The sequence below is a fragment of the Plecotus auritus genome (genome assembly GCF_963455305.1).
Source record: "Plecotus auritus genome assembly, chromosome: 3".
Classification (NCBI taxonomy): domain Eukaryota; kingdom Metazoa; phylum Chordata; class Mammalia; order Chiroptera; family Vespertilionidae; genus Plecotus; species Plecotus auritus.
In genome coordinates this window covers 201535297-201560016 of record NC_137772.1, presented here as the reverse complement: position 1 = coordinate 201560016, position 24720 = coordinate 201535297, and the positions used below count along the sequence as shown (strand labels likewise).

General features: G+C 42.5%; 1 protein-coding gene across 1 annotated transcript in view; it reads right to left on the bottom strand.

Annotated features, from left to right (window-relative positions):
• The window catches only part of GRIN2B (glutamate ionotropic receptor NMDA type subunit 2B), a gene marked incomplete at both ends in the record, with an annotated part of 320707 nt that overhangs the window by 46748 nt on the left and 249239 nt on the right, over window positions 1-24720 (bottom strand). Inside the window, 5 exons of the mRNA XM_080661135.1 lie at window positions 2907-3136; window positions 5566-5691; window positions 11094-11247; window positions 11561-11732; window positions 12665-12867. Of these exons, the coding sequence (XP_080517261.1) occupies window positions 2907-3136; window positions 5566-5691; window positions 11094-11247; window positions 11561-11732; window positions 12665-12867 (885 nt within the window). The remainder of the gene's footprint in view (window positions 1-2906; window positions 3137-5565; window positions 5692-11093; window positions 11248-11560; window positions 11733-12664; window positions 12868-24720) is intronic.

Sequence of the window (24720 nt, the reverse complement as noted above, 5' to 3'; positions counted from 1 at the left end):
AAGTTAGTCCCAAGTCTATGTTTTCTTTAGGTGTTCTAAGTAAAAAAACAATAAGAATTTTGACATTTTCAGTGTACTAGTACTTTCAAAAAACTCTCTTTCTAATTTATATTACTGCTCCTGACATGGATATATAGTTATATGTCATTAGTTACTAAAAATGTTTTCTATAATTATGTAAATTATGTTGACACTTTCTGGTAGGATGCTCACACTTCACTATTTTGTCATTTGCAAAGTTCTGAAATGTATCAGAGATAAACATTTTGAAGCATTTTCAAATTAAACAGTTGTTAAAGGGTTCTGGCTCTCTTGCTGCTTTCTTTGCCTATAATGTTTAGTAACTCGGTTCTGCACAAGAGGCTCTTCTGTAAATATACCCTCTCTCCCTCTCTCCCCACAGACTTAAAAAAATGTTAACCAAGTTATGACCACTGACCTTTTGGAGATCATGACCAGAGAGAATGAGATATAGTCAAGTACAGACCTGCAGGTTATTACAGTACAATGTGGAAGACAAGAGTTATGATAAAGGTATGAATGATTGCCATGACAGATGAGAGAATGAGTAACTGCCCAGATGAGCTAAGGAAAGCTCCACAAATGAAGTGATCTCTAATCTGGGTCCTGAAGTTCCAATAGGAGTTTGGTAAATGAAGTGAAGAGAAGAACATTTTAAGCAGATGCATGGATAGAGGCATGGTTGGGGAGGATAAGGAGTGGAGGATGCCTAGAATTGTAGAATGAAAGAATCTAAGCATTGGCTAATGAAACACATGGGGAATCATCTGTAAAAGCTCTGAAAGCCACATATGAAAAAATCGTCTTTATTCTGTAAGCAGTGGAGCCACTGAAGTTCTTTAAGCAAAGAACTGATGAGATCAAACATTTCAGATCATAGGCAACATGGTATGGAAGACAGACAGGGTGAAGTATTTCTGGTTCCAGCAGCCTAGAATGATATGTCTTTCAAAACCACAGAAGGGAAAACAATCCCCCTCCATCCCAATTATGCTTAGTTCCAATAGATCATTCCATTGTTGCTGGGTAGCCCATGAGGGTCTGAGAAAGATAAGTACAGTGTCTAAGCAATTCTCAGACATTTGAATAAAACAAGGTGATAAATATGTTGGAGTCCCTATTTTACATCCCAGAGCCCCAGGAAGGTCTGTGACCCACCACACCTCTACCATGCTGCTTGCTGCATGGAAACAGGGTCCCGCCATATTCTATGTGGGGACATGATCCACCACACCTCTGCCATATCCTGGTGTGAGGACATGGCCTGCCTTACCTCTGACAAACCCACACATAGGCACATGATCTGTCATGTTTCGGCCACCCTCACCCCAGCCATGCCACATCCCAGCATGGAGCCCTGAGGAAGCAGCTGTGCGTAGCCCCACTACTGCCCAGGTTACAGAAAGAGGCACAAAAAGTAGTGGTTGTAACAGGGGGTTGGGGAGAAAATGATGAAGGAAGGATGTAGACAAAGGAACAAGGAGGAAAAGGTTTAAAAATAGATGAATAAATATATGAATGAATGCATGATAAATTATGAGTTAGAAGAGAGAAGTAAACAAATCTTAAAAATAAGGGAGAAAGAAATACCAGAGAGGAAATATTTTTTTAAATAAGAAAGAAAAATAAAGTAAAAAGGGAGACAATTCAGAGAATGAAATAACATGATGAGGTAAACATAGTGAGTGAATATATATATATATATATATATATATATATATATATATATATAATCTGTAGTTTTTTCATTCCCCTAAGAAGCTTATTTATCTTTCTCACATGCTTTTGAATATTCTTAGTGAGTAGTGTTCAGCAGATGGAGAAATCAGAATAGAGCCCCTGAAGAGAATATCTCCTCCTTTCCATTCTTCTCAAACCATTTGCTAAGTATTTCAAGTTTTATCTTTGGGGAAACTGCATCCATGTGATAAATCATTCACTGTCTGACTTAGCTGGTCTAAACATACATCTCTATATTTCATGGCTTCATCATGGTGGAAGGGGTGGGAAATCAACATTTTCTACATTTTAAGGAAACAGAATAGAAAATTTATTATAAGTACAAGTCTACAGAATCATCATGGGGGTACCCAGGAGCTTTACTGGACACACCATGAAGGTAGCTCCTATTACTGGTCATGCACCATCTGGTTATCATGGTTTCAGAAGACAGAGCTGCCATGGAAGCCATGATGCTTCTGGCAGACCTAGAGAGTCAGATGCATTCAGAATGGGTTCTGCACATCTGTACCTAGAAAAGTTGGAAGCCAGCAGACACTTTCCTTCCTGTCTCAACTGCACATGCCAGCATGGAGGCCCGCAATTGGTATGGGGGCAACCCATTCATCAGCATTATACAGGGTAATCAAATTAAATAGAAGTTACTTCTCTTCAGGACACAAGGAGAACAACCCTCCTGCTCAGCCATGGGAACACACGAGTGTGCAGGAGAACAAAGGGAGAGCCCACAGCAAACCCCACTGGGAGGAAAACGAAGGCCACAATGGGCCAGTGCTCTTAGCGTGGGTGGATGGGGCAGCCCTCTAACAACACCAAACAGAAGCCCCATGTGGATAGGCCACCCAAGTGTATCCAACAACAAGTACCACGTACTCAGAAAGCTGCTAACATACCAAGCCCCTTATTTGCAACCCAGGGTGTACTTATAACAACCTTTCACAAATCAGAAGGCAAATGTGAAGTAATATTATTTCAGTAGGGATACTGTTTTCTGCTCCCATTTAAGACCTCCTCCAATTGAAGGAAACATAAGAAAGAACTGTGGATTCTAAAGATTTAGAAAAATTAACAGGTATGTGAGAACTTTGAGTATGGTTCAGAATGAAATTGAGGGAAAGATAGAAGGTTTTAAATGGTCCTCTTACCTTTTTGTCACTCAGACCGGAAACCTGGTCCACATACTCCTCTTGGATCATGAAGGCAGCTAAGTTGGCAGTGTAGCTGGCCAGGAAGATGACAGCGAAGAAGGCCCATACTGACACCATGATCTTGGAGGTGGTCCCCTTTGGGTTTTGCACCGGGACGGAGTTGTTAAACACCAGACCCCACAGTAACCAAATAGCTTTGCCAATGGTAAAAGATGGGCCCCCTGGCTCTGAAATGAACAAAAGACAAAGACAGAAGTTAAGACAGAGTCACTGGTTCTGTTGAAACCTACAAGCACACAGAACTGGTAAGTTCCTGCTCAGAGGAGGAAACCCTTCAACCAAGACCCAGCCCTTTCACAGAAAGCTTTTAAGTAGAGAGCTTGTGTCTCTCTTCTCCTGGGACCCCCTGAAAGACATAAGAAAGTTCCTCAGGAGAAAAAGCAGAGGCCTGGGTGCATGTGGGATCTTGTTCCAACTAATGGTCATGACTCAGCCAGAGCACTGGAGGGACCAGCTTTCTTCCCCTAAGATCGAGACCCTCAAGATCATATCAAATCCAAATAACAAAGGCAACCACCCCATTATCATCACACACATGTCCCTATTCCTGTTGTTCCTAAAACTTACATTACTATCTACCAAGGAAATAATTCAACTTCAAAAAGATCAGCAAGAAGTGTGGGGTCTTTTTCTACCATTGTCATAGACCTCCACCAATTTTATTCACATGGATGCTAAATGGCTTTCAATGCACTTTATCCTGGTGTTTTCTTAGCGTCTAGCATCAAGCACTGAATGTTTCAAGGACAACTCTGACCCCTCTCCAATGCCAACACTTCCCAAATGGTTTCCTACAGTAGCAGCTCCTGTGCAGAAGAATGTCAGGAAGCCCAGACAGGTAGTCATAAACCCCTAGCTTTGCCACATGCAGCTGTGGGCACTGAGGCAGGCTATCCTTGACCTTTCTTCCCCTGTATGAAGATAGTGTCAAGTCTTCTGCTGATAATCTTCTTGTGACCTTATTGCTTTCTCTGCTTGGCGATGATGAGATCTTGCCTGATGCCTAGGTCTGCGTGTAGCCCCTCCACTGCTGAAATGAACATCTGCCTGCACAGTTTTACAACACATTAGCTCAGGTCTTACGATACTATCTGTGATCCTACAGCATCTGCTCAGCCAACTAAATCACCGGTGACTATACATGTCGAGCCTAATATCTAACTGTGCACACACATCTGTGCATGCAGACCTGATTTCATGGAACAGATGTGTAACTAAAAAGATGTTTATAAATAAAATTTTTATACATTGTAAAATGCCTCAAGGAGTCTTAATATTTAAAGTGGCCCCATGTTGAATGCCATTGTGAAGACAAAGCATCATTTAGTAAAGTAATTGTAAAGTAAGCCCTTGCTCTGAATTTTATATTGGAATTTTTGCCTCCTTTATTTTCTTCCAGCGTAGGGGAGGGGGCACATTAACTTTAGCTCTTGACATGGTCAGCCTATGTATGTAGTCATGTGCTTCTCAGATATTTCACTTGTTACCAATGCCCATTGGGATGGGGAGCAGGTCACGCTTCTGGATGACCCTCTAGCAGAGGTGGAAAGCCCGGACAGTACCATGCTGTGGAGGCAGCAAAACTTCCACCCAGAGTTCACACAACAGATAAGAAGGTAGGTCGGCACCTGGAAATACTTCAGTGCAGTGGTGGGTCACAGCATGGACTGTGAAGTCAACAGAAGCACTAGGGAGCTATTCCAGAATACAGCAGCCTAGCACCCATCTCCAGAGATTCTTATTAAACTGGTGTGGTGTGGGATTGTTATTCTAATGCCTCACTCTGGACTTAGTGAATCAGAATATTCAAAAATGAAGTCCACGCACCTGTTTTTTGTGTCCCACAGATAATTTTTATGTGTATCCAGGGTTAAGAATCTAAGAATCTTTTATCTTGAAGGTCTAACTCCAGGATAAAACTCTCAGAAAAGGAGTAATATTTTCTAACCCTAGGGTGTCAGAAAGTTTTAGAAGAGCTATTTATAAGGACCTCATCACCCCCTTCCTAAAGATAGTGAACTTTTTTGTGAAGTCTCATAAATGCTTCAAACACAGAGGCAGTCCTCACATCTCTGGACTTACCTAGCCAGGAAACTGGACTTTCCCCAGTAGAAGCTGTGGGTGAGAACTGTTATCTCCTGGCCATTGTATTTCAAATGTCCAACTCCTATATTCCCTGGCAGAGGGATAGAGCAGGACATGTGCGTTGGAGATGTTATACCTCAGTGGTGATCCTTTGGCTATGGAGAACTCTTTCAGCCACAACTACTCTCGTAGCCTGCTCTTAACCTAAGGTTATAAAAGTAGTTTCCTCTTACACATCTATGCTACAGGTATCTCCTTCCAGCTTTCCTCTCATTTCCTTATGGGTGGAACTGGGTTTGGGATCAGGCTTGAGCCAGGGTGGGGACATATAGATTCAAACTAACATCTTAATTGGGGTATCTCTAATGAATCTTCAAGCTGGTGACATAGAAAGCGGAGGATTCATTTTCAGAAATGGGTAAGTTAAGGAGAAGATAGCAAATGAAAGGTACAGAGGTTCAAAATTGAGAGCTAGAAAAATGCAGAAATGCAGCGGTTTTAATGGCCTTACCTCTACCATCAGCGAGGCACCTGTTATAACCCACAGGGCTGAAGTACTCAAAGACAAAGACAGCCACAGCTGAGACAATGAGCAGCATCACAAACATCATAACCCAGACATCAGCGCTGAAGGGCTCTGGGGAAGGAAGAAAAAAATCAGTGCTGAGGGTTAAAACAGAAAACAAAGAGATTCTAATTAATTTACCTATTTATTCACTCACGCAACATGCATTTTTTTTTGGGGGGGGGGAAACAAACTAGAGGTGTGTACATCCCTTCAGACAACCAAGGCCTGGACTGGGGAGGAATAAGAGGCTATGCCTGAGCATCTCCATTTATCTGTTGGGCAAGACAAGGTTTATTTTCTTTCAAGCACATAAAAAGTACAGCCTCTTGCCTATGAAATTTTGAGACTATAGAGATAGTTTATGCATTGGACCAGTATCTGGGTCTTTCGGTAAATGGTACAACTGGAAGACGTACCAGCTATGGAGTAAATGGATCATAGTGGACTGATTCTTGGTTTATGGTGTCATCTACATGGCCACACCACACAGTGGAGACCTAGGAAAAGTCTTCACCAATGCTCACAAGCCCCAAGCCAAATTCATTCTCAACAGACTTAGCTACTATTTCAGGCTTGAACTGATTCTATAATAACTACGTACAACTAATAGTTCCCATCCCCCACTTCTCTTAAACTTTCCTAGACTTACATTTTTTAACCCAATTTGATGTATATATTTTATTAGACATCATTAGAGTGTGAGAATATGTCAGTGTTCAAAAACACATCCACATTGAATAGCAGTATCTACAACAGTGGGAATTTAGCAGATGACAAGGAACATGCTTCAGCTATAATTAACCAGACAACTACAAGCCAGGCTCTATCATCAGGTCACATAGTTGATGGGACAAGGTCAGGCAAGAGGGCAATAATGTTCCACTACATTTTCTTTAATCGCTTTTGCTGAGTTCCTTCCAGTTGATATAAATCTCTCTGGCTTACAGGTGTCCAGAAATTGAATACTACCTTCCAGTAGCCGTCTTTCTGAAGGCCTATAAGAAGGGACACTCTTCAGTCCCATGATACAATGCTCCCTCAATTGTGTCTCAAAATAGTTCTGGCCTTTTTAGCTAATACATCACATTGTAAACTCATAACTATGTGAATTCATAATATGCTTCTTTCTCCATCTTCCAAATCATTAATAAAGATGAAATTAAAAAAAAAAGGAAAAATGGCTGGAAATTAGAAAATATTTTCTTACTTGAAACCTTTACTTGTGAACTCTCAAGGGAATTATAAAAGCCTGGCCACTTAATCAATTTGAAAAGGACTTTTATAAGAGGCATGCCAGCTGTGAAATGGAAAACCTTTTAGTGGCAGCCAGAGATGGGGGTAGAAGGTACAATTCAAAGCCTCTAAGCAGTGGAGTAGAGAACATCTCTCCCCATTGGCTCCAATTGATTGCAATGCTATCCTGATTTCACTTTTGTTTAAGATTAGGGAATAACTGAGTAAAAAGTACTTTCTCTATGCTTTCTTCCCCCCCCCCCTTAAGCTTAGGCAAATTTTCTGTATAAAAACAACAACAACAACAATCATATTTGTATTTGTCTTTGCAATTTAGAAAGTGATTTCTCCACATACCTTATCCAATCCTTATAATGGCTCTTTCATTTTGGGTTTACCATATTTATTTTACAGAGCAGTGAACTAGATTCAGAGGTCATGGTCCTTTTAGAACCAGTTTATGAAGTGAGGTCAGTGAGGGCAAAGGACTGTGCTTTCCCATTGTATTATCTCACATCTTAGTCTCTGAACACCACATTTTATTTTTTTAAAATATATTTTATTGATTTTTTACAGACAGGAAGGGAGAGGGATAGAGAGTTAGAAACATCAATGAGAGAGAAACATCCATCAGCTGCCTCCTGCACACCCCCGCAACCAAGGTACATGCCCTTGACCGGAATCAAACCTGGGGCCCTTCAGTGGGCAGGCCGACACTATCCACTGAGCCAAATCAGTTAGGGCAGACCACCACATTTTAGAGCTCAAACTGTGTATTAGAACACAGGCTCTGAAGGCAGCCATATGTGGATCTGCCTGTTACTAGCTGAGAGACTGTTGGAAAATTGCTTAACCTGAGACTCAGTTCTTAAGCAAAAAAATGGGTATAATGATAGTATCAATGAGATAATATAGTCACAGTTTGTACAATAATGCCTGCCACATCACATAGTAGGTGTTCAATAAATATTGGTTTCTCTTACCACTGCAATTAACTTACTGCTATACACACACACACACTCACACACACACACACACACACACACCCTGTGTGGCATTCCTATGTCATGCTAGGGTTATCCCAATGTATCACTGGCTCTTCTAGTTTAGAAGCTAAGTAAGGTTAGTTCTATGCTGACATAGGTGGTTAGAATTAGAATGTGGTGGGGTGTTTTGTTTGTTTGTTTGTTTGTTTTTGTGTGTGTGTCTGTTTGTTTGTTTTTATTGATTTCAGAGAGGAAAGGAGAGGGACAAAGAGATAGAAACATCAATGATGAGAGAGAATCACTGATCAGCTGCCTTCTGCATGTCCCACACTGGAAATGGAGCCCACAACCTGGGCAAATGGCCTGACTGGGAATTGAACCGTGACCTCCTAATTCATAGGTCAACACTCAACCAATGAGCTATGCCGGCTGGGCCTAAACTGTAGTTTTGTTTGTATATCTTAATGTTCCAATTAACCTTGCAAAGGAAAAAGGAAATAAAATACATAAAGCTGCTATGAGGATTAATGCAGACATAGAGTGTGTGCTATCTAATAACATTTCATATAAAATTGGAAGAGCCAGAATTGGCTTCACTGTGAGTAAGAAGGTTGGCTGAGAATCTTGAGTAATTTATAGAAAACTGCAGAACCTCTAACACCACTTTGCAGTACTTTAATTGAATATCACCCCTCCCCCATAGAGCCTAAGGAAATGTTAGTCATGGTTTATTCCAACATCCTCATAAAAAAAAGTTGATGCCTGTTAGAGAGACTGTGACTTGTCCAAGGGCTTACAGCTTATGTCCAAACCAGGCTTCCTGTCTCCTATCCCAGTGTTCTGTTTTCAAGGTGACACTTTATTTTTCAACCCTTTGTTCTCATAGCTCCTGCCAAAAAAATAGGGCATGAGCTCATAAGAGAGCTCATCTAATTGAAATCCTGGCCTCACCTAGTCTTATATCTAAAGCTTCTAACACCTACGCGACTAGAATCTCCAGTTTGTGAAGGGGGGAGCACTGAATGGTACGAGGCAGCTTGGGGTGAGATGGGAAGAAGAATCAGATCAGCTTTATATGACAAAGCCTCAGAAAACTAATGTAGAAACAGAAAACCTTTTTAGGTAGCACTAGCTCAATTCTTTAAGAAAATTTAGAATCATTGGTATTTCACCCCACTGGGTAGCTCAGTTGGTTAGAGTGTCGTCCTGATATGACAAGATTGCTGTTCAATCCCCAGTTAGGGCACATATAAGAACCACCAATGAATGTATAAATAAGTGGAACAACAAATCTCTCTCTTTTAATCAATATTTTTTTAGAAGTCATAGGTATTTCAATGATATCCACAATTAGAAATTATTAAAGCAGGAAGCAGCTTCAAAGATCGGCTAGTTGAAATGTCTTCTATGGTTGAGGAAGCTGAGTCTAAGGATAAAGAAAATTTGCTCAAGGTCAAATGATGATTAAGTAGCAGGAATGGGACTAAAGTAGGACCCCTGATTACCACTCTAGCACTATCCTAATATATAAAAACCCTGGGTCCGTCATATCCACAAGGACCAGAGGCTCGACCAAACGGAAGTCAGTCCAGCAGTCAGCGCTGGACTGCTATGGCTGCAGGCTGGTGACCCAGCACTGACTGTTGAGGAGGCTGCGAATCAGGTCCAGAGAGAGGCCTGAAGAGAGAAGCAGGGTCTGATCCGTAGCCTCTTTGGCAGCTGTTGATCAGCACTTGCCTCTCTCTTTCTCTCCAGACCTAGCCAGCAGCCACGACTCCATTTCTCTCTAGGCCTACACCAGGGCTGCTGATCAGCCCCACCTTTCTGATCAGGCCCCACTGATAGGCCCAGAGACACTGACTGGCATAGAAACCGACCAATCAGAACCAAATCTGGGTGAAGTGTGAGGAGCCAATGGCTGCCTAGGAGGCGGAGCTTTTGACATTGACTGACATAGAAACTGATCAATCAGAACCAAATCTGGGTCAACTGTGAGGAGCCAATGGCTGCCTGGAGGCAGAGCTTTTGATGCTGACTGGCATAGAAACTGACTAATCAGAACCAAATTGGCCAGCAGAGGAGGACAGTTGGGGGCAAGATCAGGCCTGCAGGGGAGGGCAGCTGGGGTCCATCAGGCCAGCAGGGGAGAGCAGTTGGGGGATACCAGGCCAGCAGGGGAGGGCCATTGGGGGCCATCAGGCCAGCAGGGGAGGGCAGTTGGGGGCGAGATCAGGCCGGCAGGAGAGGGCAATTGGGGGTGAGATCAGGCTGGCAGGGGAGGGCAGTTGGGGGTGACCAGGCCAGTAGGGGAGGGCAACTGGGGGTGATTGGGCCAGCAGGGGAGCAGTTAGGTGTTAATCAAGCCACAGGGGAGTAGTTAGGGGTGATCAGGCTGGCAGGCAGAAGTGGTTAGGGGCAATTAGGCAGGCAGGCAAGTGGTTAGGAGCCAGCAGTCCCAGCAGTCCCAAATTGTGAGAGGGATGTCTGACTGCCGGTTTAGGAACAACAAATCTCTCTCTTTTAGTCAATATTTATTAGAAGTCATAGGTCAGCCGTGGGCAAACTACGGCCCGTGGGCCGGATCCAGCCCGTTGGGCTGTTCTATCCGGCCCGCGGAGCCGAAAGAGCGGAGGGTTCTCTTGCTCTCCCCTCCGCTCCTTTACTTTGAATTTATATTAGTTCACACAAACACTCCATCCATGCTTTTGTTCAGGCCCTCCGGTCCAGTTTAAGAACCCATTGTGGCCCTCGAGTCAAAAAGTTTGCCCACCCCTGTCATAGGTACTTCAATGATATTCACAATTAGAAATTATTAAAGCAGGAAGCAGCTTCAAAGATCGGCTAGTTGAAATGTCTTCTATGGTTGAGGAAACTGAGGCCTGTGGGATCAGGCCTAAACCGGCAGTCACACATCCCCCTAGGGGTCCCAGATTGAAGAGGGTGCAAGCTGGGCTGAGGGGACCGCCCCCCACCCCCCCCACCCCGGTGCACGAATTTCATGCACTGGGCCTCTAGTTTTCTTATAAGGTATCATGCCTTTCTATTTTTTGGGGGTAGTGTTCTTCAGTTTTCATGTTGGAGAATAATCAATTGTGAAGCCCCCCCGCCCCCTCCAATGAAATCCTGGCTGAGCTAAGCTTCCAGCAAAACACCTCCTGGCTGAAAGAGCCTGGCCACCTGCCTTTACTGTGCCTCATTTCATCTACCTGCCTTTATGTCTATTTCCTTCGCATCAGCAAGCTTATCACGTACCTAAGAAGGCAGACGGTGAGACAGTCCCATTGCTGCGTGACACCATGACACTGATGCCAGTCTCTATGAAGGGCACAGAGAAGTCGACCACCTCGGATCGTTCCTCATTGATGGTGAGTGACCCAACCGCCATGTAGGCCCTCTTCATGACCACCTGGGGAGAAATACCCAATGCTCCCATTAGAACATTCAGGAAGGGGAGGGGCCTCCACAAGGGAAATAACTCATGGCCCTATAGTGGTTTTCTTTGTGCAGTGGGAAGAGTATATTCTATTTACTAGTTTATATTTTCTAAGATTTGTAAAATGAGTGTTTTTGATATCTAAATGAAACAGTATAAACTTGAATCTCCATCAACTGGAGGTCCTAGTCATTGAGACCAGGCAAGGCCAAAGAAACATTAATACAGTTAGCTGAAAATTTTCCAGGTCATAATCTGGAAATGGCCCTTAATTCCTGATACTCACCTCTCCAATCATACCATTCCAGGTTCCATTGATTTTCTTCCCATGCTTGCCATTGGTGACCAGGTAAAGGTCATAGGTGAACTTCACAGATTTGGAAATTTTCTTAAGGATGTCAATACAGAAGCCCTTGCAGCATTTTTTGATGTAACCTGGCTCCTCATCTGTTTTATTCCTAAACAGTTAAAGAAACAAAACAAAACAAAAACAAGCCTTTATGTAAGAAGCAAAATATTTGCCATTACAACTTATATCAGGCCTAAGCGAGGGAATAAATCAGACCACAGAGCTGCAATTCTCTCATTAACTCACTGCAGCAAACCAGATTTTCTCACAATTTTTAATGCTCCTTTGAAGTATAATATACATCAGGAAAGTACACCTGTCCTAAGGGTTCAGTTGGATGAATTTTCACACACCGAATGCCCCAATTTAACCAGCACCCAAATCCAGATACAGAGAAGCTACCAGCACCTTAGAGGCCTCTTTTATTTTGGGGGTTATAATATTTTTATTTTCTCCCCACCCCAATCACCATTTATTCCTCTTCTACCTGCACCCAACCTCCTCTCCCCTACAATCACCACTCTGTTGTCCATGTTCATGAGTTCTTTCTCTTTTTTCTTTATTGCTTAATCCCATCATCTCCACCCCTATCCACACCACCACCAGAGCTATCTGCCTGCTCTCTTAGAGGCCTCTTATTCTTCCTTTCAGGGACTTCCCACCCTCACCAAAGGGAACCATTTTCATGATTTCTAAAATGTTTCTAAATCTCAAAATTTCAGGACACATTGACTCCCCCAAATATATTTCATTACCAATGTAAACTTAAATCTCCACAAACTGGAGATTCTAGACGCTGAGATCAGACAAGGCCAAAGAAACATTAGTATAGTTGGCAGAAATTCTCCCAGGTCATGATCTGGACAGAATCCGACATCAGACCACAGGGCTGTCAGTAATCCTATTGCTCAATGGTAAATGAAAATCAGGCATGGTGCTCAATTCATTCTACACTTCAAGTCCCAGGCAGGCCAGGTGCTAACAGCTGGGTCAAATCTGACTATCCCATGCCATCCAAAGCCACTGGGGAAGGTGCCGTACTCAGAGACGATGCGTTTTTGGCAGGGGACTGTGTTCCTCATGCAGGTTCCACTCAGAGGGTCCACACTCTCCACAATAACAAACGGAGCCTCCTCCAGTGTTACGATGCTCAGATGGTCATCCTCCTGCTCTTCTGTCTCAGGACACATTCGGGGCCACAAGTAGTACTTCATCTGCAGGGACTTGTCTTTCCACTTCCCCACCTGCACAGGGATAAACAAAAGACCCAGAAACCATTGGTGGAGACATAGCAACGTCTCCTAGCCTCACCCAGGAAGATTTAAACAAAGGCCATTGTACATAATAGAGAGAAGAATCATCTCTAAACCATATGCTCAAAATAAGACTACTGTGTCCAAATCTAAGAAAAGCAATCTATTCATTTACCCCCCTACTTACCAAACATTACAAGAGGACCTACTATGTGCTGACACCCACTAAGACCTGTGGCTCAAAGGAGCATCATTCTGCCTTTCATTCACCTCACACTGAGTGAAGGAGTCAGAAATGTAAATAAATGTTTATGGTGCTGTGGGGGTAAGTGCTAAAACCGAAGCCTACACCAAGTGCTGGGAAGATGCCAGTTTCCTGCTTGTGTGACTGTTGGTTTTTTCTACTTAACTATGACAATGCGTATGCTGGTGAGAGCAGCAAATCGCTTTGAAAAGGTCAACAGAATGACTGAAACAAATGAGCCAGAATGATGTGTTTTGGCTTGTAACAGAGGTCCAGTGGGAAGCCACGAGGAAACTGAATAGATCTGAACTGATATAAAATGATAAGTCAGGATTAAAGAATACTGACTCAGCTTGGCTGGGAAGGGAGTGTGGCTGGGCTGCTGATGAATGCCACAGGTCAATGCAGACATGCACCTGCTGGGATGGGTGAAAGCCCCAGGATGAATCATATAGGTCCCTCTGTGAGCTGCCACATATGGCCACACAGGCTGTGTAGCCAACTTCAGGGAGCACCATTCACACATACTCCAAAGTGAAAGGTGGGTGCCCCCTGGAATCATGCTCTTGGTGGACCTGCTACCAATCATCAGGAGAAATGCGTGGGTTCCATTATTTTTTATAAGAGCCATTCTTTCCTGTTTTCATAATAGAATCTGTATGACTGTGTTGGTGGGTTTTCATTCCCACTCTGACATTAAGTTTATTGAAGAAAGAGGAAACACCTTTTAATTTTCTATAACTAAAAATCTTGGATTATCACAGGGAATTACGGATTGCAAGCTCTTGCATTTTCCCAAGCTATAATTTCCTCCATACCGCAATCAAATTAGCTGCACAGGTAAAGCGCTAGGACTACAAAACTACTCAATGTATTAACACAATAAGATGCATTAAATCAATAAGGAGCAAAAAATTGGGCAGAGCTTCATACATTTTTAAGCAGGCTTAGATTAATGGGCTTAAATGTCCATATTCATACAAAACCCAAATCCTCTCCTTTGTTTCTGCTTGTTCTATACTTCGATGCTACTTAGTGCCTCCCTAGGTGTGGTTTGTACTCCCCTCCAAACTGTCTAGAAGGTGCTGCCCACTTCCGGGCACAATTAGGCCTACACAGCCACTGCCCTTGTCTAACTGTGTCACTGTAACACAGGCAACAGCTTGGTGTCCTGGGCCATCTTGTTTGGAATTAATCCTATTGCTAGTTAGTTTTCTCCCAATTGTGTTAGCTATATGTCACTTCCGGGTTCAGAACCAAGGGTTGGCTTTCTTTTATATTTTTAGTCTTATCTGTACTATTGGTCCTCATTTCAATGCAAGTCTGTTTGCCCTCATATTGCTAAGACTACTTATTTTTAAAGCAGAAATGTCCAAATAGCTTCTAAGCCATGTGAAGATATCAATGTCTTCTGCCTGCGGTTGTGGGGTGGGAACTTGGAGAAGAGAAGACCCTGCCCTGTAGACCCATGATGTTGGGTCACCTCCATCTCCAACCAGCCCTATTTACCCCACTGGCCACACTGATATTATTTTCTGCATATTCAATGATGTGAAAAAGGTCGGGAAGTTCTAAAGTACCTATTTTTATGTTATGTTTTTCTACTGCTAACTTTCCCCTCCCATAATCCCTTTGCATTTTTTCCTTCTAAATCCATTTTTATTCTCTTCCACCCTTATTGCTACTAGTCCAGTAGCCCAGCAGCTCCTTCTGGGATTATTGAAGGCTACTTCAAACATGGCATAAGGTTCCTCCTGGCGTCCATTGTGGACGCTGCTGCCAGATGGCTCTTCTTAAACATTACTTCATCATAGGACACCTACTCAAAAACTTCAACAACCTCCCATCACCTTCAGGATTGTGTCCACACTTCTCATACAGGTATGTGCATTAGGCCTAATCTACCTTGATAAAGTTAACTTCACCATTTTGAAACATGAATCTTTTGTTCAACTTGGAAAAGGCAGTTGTTGGTATTGGGAGCTAACATGGATAAATCAGGAACAGGCTTCAATAAGCTAGCTGCATTTTCTTTTCTGATAGATTCCCTATATCTGTGACTCAAAAATGCTGCAGACATAGCATTCTGGCAAACATTTTCACGGCACCCTTATAAACAAGATGAAATATAATATAGATTATTAAATACTTTGCTAGATTTGAAAGGAATGTAAAATCCATATTTTAAAAATATATATTGTAATGAATCAGTGCCAACATTTAAAGAGGTCTCTAGTGACATGTCAGAGAGCTCTGTTCTTAGAAGTGGCCTGTATAGTGTTTCAAAAAACAAAATAGAAGTCATAACCATAAAACTGTACATACAGAGCTAGACAGGGTAGAAGATACACAGCATTGCAGAATCAAGGTTGGAAGCAATGTGAATTAATTGGCATAATAGAGTGAAACAAATGGAATGAAATCTAGCAGTATTTATACTTAAAAGTCTAGCATTTAGATTTTTTAAAAGCAACTGCACAGTATTGAAAAGGAGATACTGAAGTTTACAGCAGACTACATAAGCTATTGCAGTAACAAATGGTATGTTTATAGGCTTAGTGTGTCAAGCACATGGATGAGGGGAGGGCATAGATGATCCCACTCTGCTCAGTGTTCATCATGCCACAGCTGGAAAACTAGGTTCTGATCTTAAAATTCTTGTTTATAATATCATTTTCGTTTACCCAACAGTAATCTGTCCATGTAGTCCCCTCTAGCACACTCTCTCCCAACTTCCTGTCAAGCTAGCTGGATCACATCCTTGCTTCACTTTAATGCAAGTCAACCAACAACAACTACACACCAATTCTGTGCCATGCACTGGGTTATATGGTAGAGATAACAATACCAGAGAACATTAATTGAAGGCTTAGTATGTGCTAGGCACTGAATGCACCTAGTAATCTCCTTAATCATCACAGCACTTGTCAGATGGAGATTACTGTCTAATTTCTCATTTTTACAGATGAGAACAGAGGGTTTGATGACTTGCTCACAATTTCGAGGTGAGTGAGTGCAGTTTCAGGATATGAAGCTGAACAGGCTGGCTACAGAGCTTGGGATCTGACCCACCACACAGTACTGCTTCTCAGGCAATGCAAGGGTAAGATAGTCCCTGTCCTCCAAGGACAGTCTAGTGGGGAAAGATACCACCCATGGACAATAATATCAAGTTAGGCTTTGGTAATTGCTCTAATAAAAGGCATATATATATATATATATATATATATATATATATTTATTTATATCTGGGATTCAGAGTAGAAGTGGTAATGACAGAAAGGGTCAGAGATAAGGATAAGCTTGGTAAAGTTCCTTATCTTTAAGCTGGGCCTTGAAATGTAAGTGATGGCTCATCAGGTGAAGAGCTATCACTTTATCCACTGAGGCCAAGGCAAGAGCCAGGGTTGCATTCCTACAGTTGCCTGATGGAGAGACCAGGGATAGTCCTTCCCAGCTGAAAGAGACGATGTGTGAGGAGGAATGGTCTAGACCAGTGGTCGGCAAACTCATTAGTCAACAGAGCCAAATATCAACAGTACAACGACTGAAATTTCTTTTGAGAGCCACATTTTTTAAACTTAAACTTTTAATGCCACTTCTTCAAAATAGACTCGCCCAGGCCGTGGTATTTTGTGGAAGAGCCACACTCAAGGGGCCAAAGAGCCACATGTGGCTCGCGAGCCGCTGTTTGCCAACCACAGGTCTAGACCAGTTCTCCTCCTCTTTAAAGGCCTGATCACGCTAGCCAGACGATATCTATCACTCTCAAGAGCCAACTAGATTGTACTCATCTCTTCCCAACTTGTTGGTGTCTGGTTGGTAGTTTGAAATTGGCCCTGGGCACCCTGAAAATGGAAACAGAACAAATCAGGGCTTCCTCTCTCCACCCATGCCTCCAGTTGTTAAACATTCACCAGCTCACCTCTACCCAGAGCAACCACATCATTCATTATTTCATGCTTTATTTAGTGACTTTAAATTCCAAGTGTCTTTTCTCCTAAACTAAATTGTAAACATGCCCTAAATGTTTCTGTGACCTTGGACACATTTCTAACACCCTATGAGCTCTGTTTCGACACCTGTCAAATAGGGAGTGATTTCTAAGGTGTCTCCTGCACACTCTCGTGATCCCAGGATCTCTTTAGGACAGAGACTCTCTACCCTACTTCCCTCTGATTAGGCCCCAGTAAAAAGAAAGGTGTTCATGGTGGTTAATTCCTGAAGGAAGGGGAGTATCTGTTTGTTTATACAAAAGACTAACTTGTCATAAGTCATTATTCTTTTGTTATTGTTTCTTCATGGATTTTTGCAGTGAGAAAGCAAGTTAACAAATCCCTTGAGGATTAAAAGAAGAAAACAATTTAGAAAAATAATCTGCTAGGAATATCAGATTCACAATGCCAATACACAGTGCTCACATTAAAGAACATGTTTAGCTACTTCAAATGAGTTACTTCATCTTTTTAATGTAACAAGATAGAAATAAGAGAATAACTAAAATAAAATAGGGATTATTTATGTAGAAGAATAAGGTATGCTTTAAGCAATTCTTCTTTTAAGGAGGAAATACAGTGAAAATATTAAAGATGGGAAAGTTTTTAAGAATGACAAAGAATAGTAAATAGAAAAAGAGAAGCCTGAGACACTGAGTATATGATACTGGAAATTCAGAGAGTAGTAGGAAATGAGGTTAGTGGGAGATCTTTCAGAGAAAATCCAACGAGAAAAACTGAATGAAGAAGTTATAGTCACAATTAAAATATGATCAGGAAAAAGATAAACCTTAAGAAATAATGAAGAAAGTGGCTGTAAAGTGCCCTGAATTCCTTAGAGATAAGCACTAAACAAACATCATTACCACAAGCACATTTAACAGCAACATCTGTCTATAAAAATGCAGTTTTCAGCTACACTAACATTTAAAAAGATCTCTTGAGGACCAAAATCATCTTTCTCAAGAGAAACAAAAATATCGCTGATTAGTTTTCTCAGAAAAAACATGGAGTCATTTTAGGGTTTCTGGTTTGGTTCTCTCAGTACAAGCTGAGCACCTGCTCAGCCAGGAATTTCTCCTCAGAAGGAAGTCTACCTCGCAAAACCACAGCACATCATTCCATAAGCCTTCTCTTATGAAAATCCTAGAGGGCCAATCTGTGCTGATTTTAGACTCCAAAGTCTCCCTTCTCCTAACATATTTCCTCCATTACTGGCAGTGAAATCGGCACCAATTAGCACTCTTACAAGGCCACCCATAAGAAAAGACCACAGGGACAGGATGCCTCCTGAAAGCCCCTGTGTTTGTCTGTCCCTCCGGTGACCCTCTCATCACCAAGGAGAGAGAGGGGATCCCAGCAGGGCGAGGCTGCTGTGAATGCCAATGCAGTCTCTGCCCAAAGAGCAAAGGGTGCCCGTCTCCCCGGGGCTGCCTCCCTGGTCTGCACAGAAAGTCATGGTTTGAGATCCTGGAATGAAAGCATTCATTAGAGCCTTTTTAGGCATCAAAGGTTATTTTAAAAAATCAAAGCATTTTTGTTTCTTGCTTGAGATGACATCTGAGATTCAACACTACACACTTGCTGCTTGTTTTAAGCTTTCATCTGGCTTTTAAAATGCAAAATTTAAAACGATGTGCCATTTCCCTGGGCAAACTGAGGGGACAGGCGGAGTCTGTGCAGGGCATCCTGAGTCTGCATCCCCTTCTCAAAGCCACTAACTCTGGCTGGCATGTGTTGGTGCTTCCCCTGCTCAGGCCTGAGACGCCTAACAGCAGAGATCGCAGGATAGGGGGCGCTCCCATCTCTCCTCCCCCAAAGCTGCACAACTTAGCTCTGAGGACTCTGAAAGGTTGTGTGTCTGACAATATTTCATTTTGCTCCATCTTTTTTTTTCTATCCATCCCCACCCAAGCCTTTGCATGGCTATCGATTCTCTATATTCATACAAATGTGTAAGTGTGTATGTATGTCTGTTTTCCAAAATCAGATCATATTATACACGTCTCTGCAACTTGCTTTTCCCACTTAAGTGTACATCGTAGGCTTTCTTCCAATTCAACAGATGGCAGATCTAACTCCTTTTAAGAGTTGCATGGCAGTCCATATAATGAGTGTGCCTCAATTTATTTAGTCCTAATCCTATTGATAAATATTTACGATATTTCAAAAACAATTAACTAAATTACATAAGACATCTCTTGTTATTTCCAATTCCCAATAATGAAAAAGCAGAATAAAAAGATATTTATGTTTTTGAATGCTCTTGATGTTGCCAGAACACTTCACCAAAGATGGACGGCAACTGAAATTCCTATCAGCAAAGCACGAGAGGGCTCCTTGCTCACATGCTCACATTCTCACCAGCACCAGACGCTTATCACTGTTAAACGTATGCCAATCTGAGGAATAAAAGATGGCACGTAACGGCTCTCATTTTCATCTCCTTGACTTGCAGTGAGCTGGAGCACCTTCGCGCATCTGTTCACCATTTAGATTTCCTCTATTACCCTCTAGTCACATCCCTCACCCATTTTCTATTGAGCTGTTTGTCTTTCTTATCTACTCCAAGGGAGCTCCTGGTGTAGCATGATAGGTACACTGTACCTGTCAGATATGCTGGAAATAGTGTTTTCACTTGGAGATTCATCTCCTGACTATTTTTGTATCTTTTATGCACAAAACGTCACTTTTACCTCTTTTCTTGTGGAGTAAAATGTCTTTTTATTTAGGGCATTTGGGTTTCTACCTCACTTTGAAAGAAAGCTCTACCCCTCTCTCAGGCTGCTCTCTGTTCGTACTTGCACGTGGAGCTGTTTCTTACATGTAGCTTCACTTTCTCGCCGCACAGTCTTCCCTCTGTCAGCCCCTCCCCTGATTTTCAAATGCTCTGCCCCCTGCTCAGCTTCTCTCAGGCCTCATCCCTCCATGATGCCATGCCTGGTCACTGCTGCCCAGAGGAAAAAGCTCCATTTGCTCTTCTGTAATAATTATGTGGGTCAAGCGCTCCCTTTGGCTCTCATACTAAAATGTTAGTTATACCTGATACACAAATCCTGTCTCTGGATGGCTTAAGCACTTCAGGGCGGGGACTGTATTATTTTACCTCCTTTGTGTCCCTTCTACGGGCTTGAACAAGTGTGTTCTCAGTAATTATCGACTGATGTCACTGGAGGGGAAAATACATCATACCCTCCACAAAGTCTCCACTAGACATCGCTCCAGTGTTCTTTCGAGAAGGGGCCACAGGAGGTAAAGTCAGCCTCACTTCCTGCCTCTCGTCATTCTGTCTCTTCAGCCTTCCGGATTGTAAGGGGCCCTGGATGGGCTCATTTCCACATGGACTGTGTAAGTACAATGGTGCAATCTGCTACACCGATCATCCAACAAGGCCAGTGGAGCAGCCAGATGCTCCTTCTCCTAAACATTGCAAACTCAGTGACCTTTGAAAATAATTTCCATATTCAAATTTGATCCCCAACTGCCTTGGCCTATTTGTGCTTCTGCACTTACTGAGCTGGGGACTGATGGCTCTGGGCTCACAGGTGGAAGGGAGGCCCAGCCAGCCTGGCACCTGTGTGGCTCTCCCAGTGACGCTAAGATGTCGGTTGTCAGCTCAGGCCTCAGCTGCTATCCCTGGCTGACCCCTGCCTCTGCAAGAGCCTGGGGCTCCCTGGGGACTGTGCATTTCCCACTCTGAGTGATCCCTGTTCTCCACTGTTTCTCCCTCCACATCTCCTGCTCAGCAGAGTGAGGGAATGGGAAAGCGGTGAGCTGGAATAGAATCTGGTGTCAAGGACCGAAGTGGCTGATTCTCTCAGCACAGAGGAAAGTTACGGTCATTTCAGATAACACCATGAACTGACCTGTGATATTATTAGAGGAGCGGTAGCTATTATGGGCCAGGCTCTGGGCCAGACATGTCACATAGGATTATGGTATTTCATTGTCACTAACTTTCCAAAAGGTAGATATTGCTGTGCCCACAATACAGGCAAATAAAACTGAGGCTCACTGAGAGCCAGGATTTTATCTGTGATCTGTTTGCCTCTAAAAGCCCATGTTTCTTTCCCCACACCATGTTGTTAGGAGAATGTTTCTGACCCCTTTATTCCTTAGCTTACTGTGATCTGAGAGAGAAAAGCATGTCTCTGCCGTACAGCCTCCCGCCCTCACCTTAGCCTCCCAGAAACTATGATCGATGATTGTGTCCAAAAGCTGCATGGCAAGTGGCAATTGAAGTCCATGTGGGAGCCAGACAGGCGGGATGGCAGCAGCAGGCAGGGTGCTGACGAGGTGAGTTATTTCATCTCTGTGCCTGGTAAATAATGGTTTTATGCAAGTTGGTGCTATTTTTTCTCCTCCTTCCCCCCTCCTGGTTATGACCATCACTCCTACCATTGAGAACATCAGTGCAATGCTTGTGTGCCTCACCTCCTCCCAGAAACATAGGCTTTTTTTTTGTATGCCAGTGGCAGGGGGAAATACTGAGCAAACTCCAACTTCTCAAACTTTCAACTCAATTTGTTTCAAAATGTCAGGGTAAGCTTTACACAGTCCTTTCAGTTTTGTGCCTTCCATCTCCTTTTCCACCCCCATGGACCCCTTCACAAATCCTTTCCCAAGATTAAGAGCTCATAACCAGAAGGTTCCTATAAGATCCCCATGTAAGAAGCTCCCCAAGACAAGCAAGTGATTTGAAGCCAGGCAGTTTGACATCAGAGCCTTTGCTTTCTGCCACTCCTCTTATTGCCTCAAATATTAGATAAGATACATAAGGACAGTGTCAGGCATGTAGTAATAATTCTCAGCAAATGATCCAGAATAGTCCACCTGTCTTGTTCTCCTTAGGCAGCCCATGTGCCTTGGGCCTGCCACACCACTAGAGATCCATGGATCCAGAGCAGCAGGAGGATGAAAAGCATGACGTGGTAGCAGTGCCACCATCTAGAAGGCACCATGTTATCATGGAAGACCCTTGGGAGCCAGAGACAACCATATTGCTCCTCAAACAATGCTGACTGGACTGATCCCAGCTCACTCTGACCTTTGTCTCCTGGTGAGTTTCACCACATCCTCCTCATGATCCTCCTCTAAATTTTAAATGTATGTAATATGTTTAAAGACAAGGTTATCTCCAAAAGTTCAGGAAAATATCTATAAATCTTAAACACACTAGCCTATCATCTTTCTCAGGTACATCTCAGGACACTAAGAAAAATGATGCCAATGGATGCACATTCAGCAAACCAACCATGCCAACAAGCAAAATCAGGTTTTCAAGCACATTTTCAGGAGCTAGAAAAATTGGCCAAGCTGGGAGCAGGACCTCATCAGGTGAGATTGTGGAGAGCTGTTTTTAGCATTGCAGGGTGTTCAGGCACAAAGGCCAAAGAGAAAAGTAATGGGAGACATTCAGAAAAAGGAACATATTGCGTAAGTATAATGACAGTGTTTTCCAGACCACAAATCTGAATGTAAACTCGAATGATTGTGAATGTGTTTTCAGGGACAACAAAATGGCATAGTTGAGAGCATGATCACCCAGGAAACCCAAGGCATAAGGCTGCAAATATATATGAAAAGAAACATGGCATAAACACTGAAAATACACATAAAAATTACCGAGGCAAAAAGGGAGCACAAAAAGAAGAGGTCAAAGTCATTGAAAATGCATCATAATTTAATAAGACTAGACCACAGAGAAAAGAAAGAGAAAAGAACAAAAATCATAAAAGATGAGAAGTGTGTCCAAAAAGGCACCTCATAGAATTCATAAAATAGATTCATCACACCTTGCTAAGGCCATGCAAAAGAGCACTAAATCCCTAATAATAACACTCATTCTAAGATTGGCTGGTGTCTACCACCCCTCCTTAGCCAGAAAATGCCAATTTTATGGACAAGGATACCTGTTAAGTATGTAGTAAATAGTTTTTCTGGAATATTCAGGATTATGCTGTCATATACTAGGATTACAAAGTCATTCCATTTTTCACTGACATTCCTTCCCTTAGCTTTGGAGGGTAGAAATGACAGGAAAGGATTGCATGCTGGCTTTTGTTCTCAGATATTCTATCTCTTGCCTGGATTTCTACTAATTGGTTTCCCCACCTGCAATCTTATCTTTCTCCAGTTCATCCTCCACTTGGCCTCAAGAATGATCTCTTAAAAATACAAATCTGCCCTGTTCAGTGTGGCTCAGTTGGTTGAGCACCATCCGGTGCCAGTTTGATTCCCAGTCAGAGCACATGCCCAGTTTTTGGGTTTTGTCTCCGGTCAGGGTACATACAGAAGGCAACCAATAGATGTTTCTCTCTCACGTCGATATTTCTCTCTCCCCTTCTTTCTTCTCCTCTAGTCCCCCATCTCTTTTTTCCCTCTTGCCTCTTGCCTTTCTGCTTTCTTTTTGTCTTATCTCTTAAGGACTCCTAGACTTTAACTGATAACAACATACTATGCTGTTTCTTCCCTGAATGGCTTTTCTCATGCTGGAATTCCCTATTTTAAACCCCTAATCTTCTGGATGTCACCCACTCAACCTTTAAGATTAGCACATGTAAGATCTATTCCAAGAAGCCTTTCCTCACCCACCCAGGCTGGGTTAAGGAGTTAGGTGTCCTTCTTTGGTGCTCTCCAAACACCTTGTGCATAGCTCAGACACTGAACCTGCCATAGTACACTGTATTTAACTGCTTATGTGTGTGGTTTCCTCCAGTAGCCTATGAGCTCCTCAAGGGCAGGGTTTGGGTTTTATTATTATTTTTTGTATCCCCAATGACTAGCATAGGAGTAATAGTACCACAGTGGAAACTTAGTAAGTGTTAGTTAAACAAATGAGTGAATAGGATTTCAAAAGGAGAACCTGCTCTTGGCAGATAATAATATATATGGTGATTCTATTAAGCATTTACTATGTGGTTGTCAAGATAATGATTTACCTATGAACCATGCTAAGCAATACACATACATTATCAAATTTATCAGAAGTCTTATAAGGTAGATATTATTTTTATATCCATTTACAGTAGATTATATTAGTAGTACCTAATGAATCATATATCCCAGTATCCATGCTCTTATGTAATCCCTTCTTCAATGGCTCTAGATTTGGCCTTGTGACTTGCTCTGACCAACAGGATAGCAAAAAATGTGACATATGTAGAGACTTGATGAATGACAATGTAATGGACCTGGCCTTCCTGGGATGCTACTGACAACTCTGAAAAGGCTCTGGCCATCCTCCTTGAAGATGAGCAAACATGCAGATGAGGCCCAGCTGATATCCAATACCAGCAGCTAGACACAGGAATGAGGCCATTTTGGATTACCCACCCTTGGTTGAGCCACCAGATGAGTGACCCCATGTGAGACGAACCCAAGAACCACCCAGCTTATCCCAATTCAAACTACCTACCCAAAGAATTATGAATAACAATATAATAGTGGTTTCAAGTCACTAAATTTGAGGTGGTTTTACATAGCAGAGGTTAACTAAAGTATATCCACTTTGGGAAAAGGCTACACATATTGGGCCAAACCAATGAAGAAGATAAGAAGCAAGAAGAAAGACAGAGATAAAATTAATAGACAAAATAGCACCAA